This window comes from Limulus polyphemus, unplaced genomic scaffold, assembly GCF_000517525.1.
Source record: "Limulus polyphemus unplaced genomic scaffold, Limulus_polyphemus-2.1.2 Scaffold412, whole genome shotgun sequence".
In the NCBI taxonomy this organism is placed as follows: Eukaryota; Metazoa; Arthropoda; class Merostomata; order Xiphosura; family Limulidae; genus Limulus; species Limulus polyphemus.
Genome location: NW_013666022.1, coordinates 418,345 through 425,365, shown reverse-complemented (window position 1 = coordinate 425,365; position 7,021 = coordinate 418,345). Strand labels below are relative to the sequence as shown.

At 31.7% G+C, this 7,021-nt stretch overlaps 1 protein-coding gene across 1 annotated transcript in view; it reads right to left on the bottom strand.

Annotated features, from left to right (window-relative positions):
* LOC106458068 (cortactin-binding protein 2-like) overlaps positions 1 to 7,021 on the bottom strand; it is a 119,925-nt gene that overhangs the window by 45,213 nt on the left and 67,691 nt on the right. The window contains exons 9-10 of the mRNA XM_022384202.1: positions 3,149 to 3,205; positions 1,399 to 1,462 (exon numbers count right to left, since the gene is read on the bottom strand). Of these exons, the coding sequence (XP_022239910.1) occupies positions 1,399 to 1,462; positions 3,149 to 3,205 (121 nt within the window). The remainder of the gene's footprint in view (positions 1 to 1,398; positions 1,463 to 3,148; positions 3,206 to 7,021) is intronic.

Sequence of the window (7,021 nt, the reverse complement as noted above, 5' to 3'; positions counted from 1 at the left end):
AACAAAAAAATTAAAGTTAGCAGCAATTATGCTACACTGTGAAAAACACAGGTTCACAAAGTCTAGTGTAAGGTCTGAAATGTCTTTTAACCATGCTAGCCCAAAAGACAATGAATAAGAATAAAGATCTTTATAACTTTCAAAAGGTTATGATAGTGAAAGCATGTCTAGCAGAAGCATTTTTCATCAAAGCCTCTTTGAGAATCCACAGTTACTACTTAAAGGTAATAATTTACCACTAAAAAGTCATGCACATCAATCCTGAGTGATTTATTAAAGGAAAAGAAGATTGAAAGGCTTACAAATAATAATACATGATACAATGCACCTTAAATGATTGATTTTAACAGAAGCCAAGATTTGATTATTTTCAACCATGCCATGGTCATCATAAAACCTGTCATATGGCAGTAAACAAACTGTCCAAAAAACACTTATCTGAAATATTAATTGAAAAGTTTATTTGGTGTACAAAACTTGAAGATAGCTTATATATGCGGAAACATCTGTTAGCTGAGTTCTTGCACAGATCTTAAAATATAACGTTGATAAATGGAAACATCGGCACATGTAGATACGTAGATCTTGAAAGTAGAGTTGTTCAAAACTTGAATATAGCATTGATAACTGGACCAACAATTGGTTTTAGTTTTATATTTAAGTTAATCATGTGTTAGTTATGTTTTAAAATGCATGTTAGAAAGGTTTAATAATTTAAAAAAATATAAGTCAAATTTGTCAGGCCTAGTGTAGTAGGAAAATGTCCCAATGTTCTGACGACAGCTAAAGTGTCACTGCCAAGGAAACCCTGAGAACACCCATTGATGTGTGTCGCGATAAGTAATAATGCTCAAGGATAGAAAAGGAAAATAAAACATCAAAATTAAACTTTTTTTGGAAAAGTAAACACTTATGATTAAGAATATAAACTAAGAAGATTTTCAAGATTATTCAATGAAAAATTAAAAGGTATATACATTTTCTATCTTTAATTTTAAACATTTCACTGCACAATACGCTGATGATAATACTTGAAATATTCAGAGTCTGAGTGCAAATAACTATGTACAAAATCCTTGTAATATTTAACAAAATCTTACCAATTGTTGTGAAGATATATTAAGAAAGCTCAGAGTTATTCTAAGTATTGTTGAACAGTGTATCATTCTCCATACGAGAAGTAGCCAAATGTGTTCTACCCCTTAACCATAAGGTTAATATCAATAACTTGATAATGGACCTTACATACAACCAGGTTTCATAAATTAATTTTTAAAAGTTTTGGATTACTGACCTTAAAGATTTTATGTTAGAATTATCAGTTACACCCATATACAAAAAAAAATTATGAATGCACATTTCTTTACAGTTTATTTTGCAATATAAAATGAGGCTTACCAAAGGTGTCCATTTGCTGTTGCTTTATGTATTGTAGTATTTTCATTTTCTAAGATTTTAGAATCTAAATAATCAAAGAAAAATAGAATATCAATAACCAGTATCACTTCAAGTTATGTAAACAAATAATCCTCATTAAAAAAAACAGTCAAAACTTTTGTAATTTAATAAAAATATTAATTTAATTATGATAAAATAACTTCACATTCAATATATCAAACTCTGAAGTTTAATTAGGCTACTATAACTCAAGACACATGTCCATGAGCTATCCATAGTTCAAGCAAGTTATACTAACTTTACCAAAGGCTGCCAAAAATGACCAACAGCAGGAATAAGAAACAAGATCTGATTCCTAGTAAATATTTTGTTTTGTTGAATTTCATGCAAAGCTACCTGAGGGATACCTGCACTAGCCATTCCTAATTTTGAAGTGATAGATTAGAAGAAAGGCAATTAGTCAACCCCACCCAAAATGAACTCTTTGGCTACTCTTTACCAACACACAGTAGGATTGACCATCACAAGTGAGCAAGCACTTTCGATTATAAGTTTGAATTTTACAACCTACACATTACTAGTTGAGAATTCAAAGCCATCAAATCATGCCAGGCCTAGTAAATAACATGATAGTTTGATATATTAATGCAAACACAAGTATAGGTAGATACTAAAAATTAATAGAGAAAATGTCATGGATACTGCTTACAATTAGGAGCAAGAGTATTATGCTTCATATTATGACAAAGAAGAGGCAAATGGAGATTAATAACATAGCACATTGTAAAGTTGTCTATTCATAAGAAGTTATCATACTTGTGTGAAAAAAAAATCTAAGTTCAATTAATTGTTTGTACACACACACATAACTTACATGCAACACAACGACTGAGCTATAAATTATGTGGCTCATACATTTACTTTATTTTTACATGAGAATGCCTGGTTATATTTAAAAATTAATGCCAGTATTTTTCACTTTCAAATGTATCATTGATGCACATTGATTTTTACATGCATGCATGCAAAACTTTTCAATCACACATACTGAATATTTCCTTGGAATATATTCATGAAAGGCCCTTTCTCTACCTAAACATAAAACAACAACAAAGGGTGTCACACAACTGGTTGTAGTTAGTCCTAATAAAACCCAAATTACAAATGTTAAAGATAGATTATTAATAAGAACAAAATAGGTTAATGTAGACAGACCACTCATGGAAATAAGTATAGTACAGTCAAAGTCCTATAATAATAATTACATAATAAAATTGAGATGGTAAGACTGAAATATACTGTTACGTATCTGCTTGTATAATAATTTCCGGTAAAATTCTTTCCGAGGAACTTCAGCGATACAAGTCCTTTCTTGATTAAACCAGTTTATTTTTCCTCAATACAAATATCTAATACACAGTAATTCCACAGTCAATACATTTGCAATCTTGATAACAAAACACACACTTTATATTACTGTCGCTACTGTTCGCTTCTTTAATTATCTATCTATCTCTATATCGCTGGTTTTCTTTGCCAGGCTTATATACTAAAAAAAGAGAGAGTCTAGCAAACACTAGGTCATTCGCGGGGTTCCTCGATAATTTGAGAAACTACAGCGCGCATGCTCCCAGCGTCACGCGACTTCTGCTGTCGTAACAATACACAAAAAAAGATAAATAAAACTAGAACTTACAATTTACCCTTTAATAATATATTGGTATTCAAATATGCTAAACTTTTTACTTACACTTTTCATCAGTAGCAGCACAAGATTCATGGTCTGCATCTTGGGTCAAGGTTTCACCTAAAATACAGTTACTGATTCATAAAGAAAGTTTGATGAACCAATTATTTAAGTTTGTGGAAATATGCCTCTATAAACTATATCTAATTGAAGTATATATTATTCAGAGTTATTACAATGCAAAATTTTTACAATTTTAGTTCATCTTTAAGTAAATTATACAAGTTTTTAGTTTTATTGATGGAACACAACATTTAGTACTAATATGTACGTGATATTACATCAAACTATTACATCATTTTCTATTGCCCCCCCCACAATACAGATTTCCAGTAAGAGAAGTGTATAACAAAATTTAAGGAATATCTTGTTTGTTGTACATTGCTGCTGCAGATAAGGATTTTTGCTCAATACTAACTAGCTGGGTAACAACATACAAAAGTGTTGGTGAAAACACTATTTACACAAGTGGTGTAGAACAAACAAAGTATTGCTGAAATGCTGTTATACACTCTTCTTCTTCTGAAAACATACTAAGCTAGTAAAAAATGATATGATTTAAATTATTACTAGTTTTTCTGTGATGTAATATCACAAACACATTACTACAAAATGTTATATTCCACCAGCTAAAGTATTCTACACACTACAACATGATTACACTTTATATATTATAATTCATTGTTATAATGTATTGTAATCCAAGATGGTACATATGACAATAGCAAGCAAATGTTTGGATTAAATTTATAGTAAACATTTATTCACATGTTTTTTCTCTATAAAGGCAAAAAGTTCCAATTGTAAGGGATTAAACAGACATAAAGAAAATATTAATCAATACCTGAAAAAAAAACAAAAAACAAAGACTCATTTCAATGGTATGGATGGCTTAGTATTTTCAAGCAACATCAAGAAGGCATTGGTGGGTATTATGAAGAGAATTTTGTATGCAAACATATTGCTGTTTAATAATTTTGTGTGTATTACATTAAAAGATTACAGCTGAATGTTGGTATGTAAATTAGGGATGTCTGGCAATTGTTTGCAATGATTATTCTTGCAAAGGTTATACCTGCTTGACCCTGTTTTTGTGTCATTCCCTCCTACAGCAAGGTCCTACTCATTGCAAAAGGTGGTAAAAAGATTTGTACAAACTAATTTGAGTAGAGAGTTTATCTTCCTTATAAGTATGTAAACCATGATTATGAAAGAAGGACACTTTTGGAGACCACATACATCTTATGGTGGGGAGGAAGAAATTGTAGGTGAAATAAAGACATGATCTGCTAGTGTACCAAAGACTAGACGAGGCCTTCTCTGGGACTAGGAACATTTGCCACCTATAATGAGAGACATCCACATTCCCAATTTGTCCTCATGACCAAGAGATCAATAGGTAACCAAGGAAAGCACTAGCTCAACCTTTCTGATTACCTTCCACATGAAGAAGCATAGGAAGTGAAAACTAGTCATTGTGACCATGATAAACCTGGACATCTAAAGACTTACTGAGCCTCCTAGATATTTGGTAACAAACCCAGACATTGGCAGATGCCGAATTGAAATCTCTAAAGACCAAGGAGAGTGACAAATTTTGCATGATGTATGAAACTCATCAGGAAGAGCTGCACTGCCACCAGACAGTACAGCCAGCATCTTGGCATTATCCTAGAGATCTTCGAGGCAGTGAAGGATCTTCCAAGCCAGCAAAGCAGACTGTTGATACCTCATGATTACTTGTAGCAGCCAAGGTTAACAGTGAATGTGACAACAAAGTAAATTCTTATGTATTTTGGTGTTTTGCTCCAGACTTTGTTTGAAGGTATTGAATTTGTCAAAATGAACATAGCTCCAGACAGTATCTTAGTCATGCAGCAGTTGTATTCTGACTGCACCATCATTTGGGTATGATGATGTGAAACAGGTGAACCTGCTGGTACTTAAGTGGATGAGAAGTAAGGACGTGAATTACTTCTTCAGGCATTTAAAGCAAGTTATTAAATGGAATAAATGAAATCATGGACAGGAGGTGCAACATCAGATGCTGAGCCTAGACAAATTACGGATGAAAAACAAACTTAAAAATGAGTCATGGCTATCAATAAGCCACACCACAGATTCAATCCTATGGAGAATCAAGCAATCAATAATCCCAAGTCCAAAGTTTGAAGATGAAAACTTAGCCTCTTATGTGGATGATCCAAGGAGGTTACAAAGGAAGACATTATCAAGTATGCCTTCTGTGAATTGAGACAAGATACACATTGACAATTTATCAAAGGGTTGCAGAGCAAACTAAAGTGGCATCACATGGGTTTCAGGGCTACGTTGTGTCTGATAGATAGTTTTTGTGGTAGCATGGTTCAAATTGGTCACATCAAACAGTATGCTGAAGCAACAAAAACTGTAACTGTGATGACAACCAAGAAGCATAAACCACTAACTGAACCATAACAGATGTTCTATGATATCATTAGTGTAGCCTATAACGTTTTATATGGGATGAAAGGGCTCCTCAGGCCCAGTTGATGGGCTCACCAAGATGCCAGGGTTACAAGAGAAAGAGGATATACTTCTAAAACTGTGGCTCACCTGTCATTGAATATGAAAGTATGAAATTAAATGTAAATTACTCTGTATAAAATCATTATTGCTCAGAGAAACCATTTTTATAATCTTCAATTTTGTTTGGGTGTGGCAGGAGGGATATGATTTTCTATTCAATAGCTCTGTAACCACCTGTCCCATCTTCTATTTTAGAATTCATTGATAGTTTCTCTTACATTTCATTATATATTACCTATAACCAACAGAAAGTCAAGGTTTTCAAATATCAAATGACATATTGTATAACATTGTGTTCTGAACAGTCAGAGTACCAACATCCTTCCCATGGGAAAGTTAACGGCTAGCTTGGATGAATTTGTAACAAGAAAGCCAGAAAATTTTTGAGAGGTAAGGGAAATTGTCTATATTTTGCATGTTATTAGTCTATGTTCTTTGGTATATTATTTAATTAAATAAAATATATATATATATAGTGCATTACTACCATTAGTATAAAATAGTAGGCTTACGTGTCCTCGACAATCGACAGCAAGAAAAAAGAAGATTGGATAAGTCCTATATTTCTTGTTTTTCAGGTTTATTTTTTATTTATTATTACAAAAGTAACTAAAATGAAAAAATAGGAATCTTTTTAGGATAGTTAAGATTAGATTAGGTAAATCAGATAATAATAATATTACAGAAATGTTTTAAGAGGCACGCACATGAGCAGCACATAGGTAATGTAATTATTATTATGGCACAGATAGTAGATAAACACGGTTCAAAGGGCAACAAGGCAATAAAATTTAATTATAATTAGATGTAAACTGTTACGAGCTTCAAGAGTTACTTAGGATAAACGATTGTAGTTTCACATTACAATTTGAAGTCATTCTAGAAAGAAAAAAAGGGTAATTTAGATTTATTTCGATTTTTTTTGGTGGTTACGAGGTCAGTCAAATTGACCAATCCAATTTTGAGACAGGGTAGAAAATAACAGATAAACTTTAAAGTTTTACTGACAAAAAGTTTCAAATGCATTTAGGAGGTTTTAGGGATTACAAAAAGAAAATTTGAGATTTTTGAAATGAAGAAAAGTATTTTTAATTTTAACATGAAAATTACTTTGCACACAGACTATTCAAAACAAATACTCAATATATTCATGGATAAATCTTTGTTTTAGTTTATTAAAAATACTTCACTAAAAAGTATGATTTTTTGTATGTGAAAGACTTGTAATATTAATTGAAAGACTGCCAAATTTTGTGAAGATATACACACTATATTGAAAGTTAGAAGTATTAAATCTATAAAGACTTT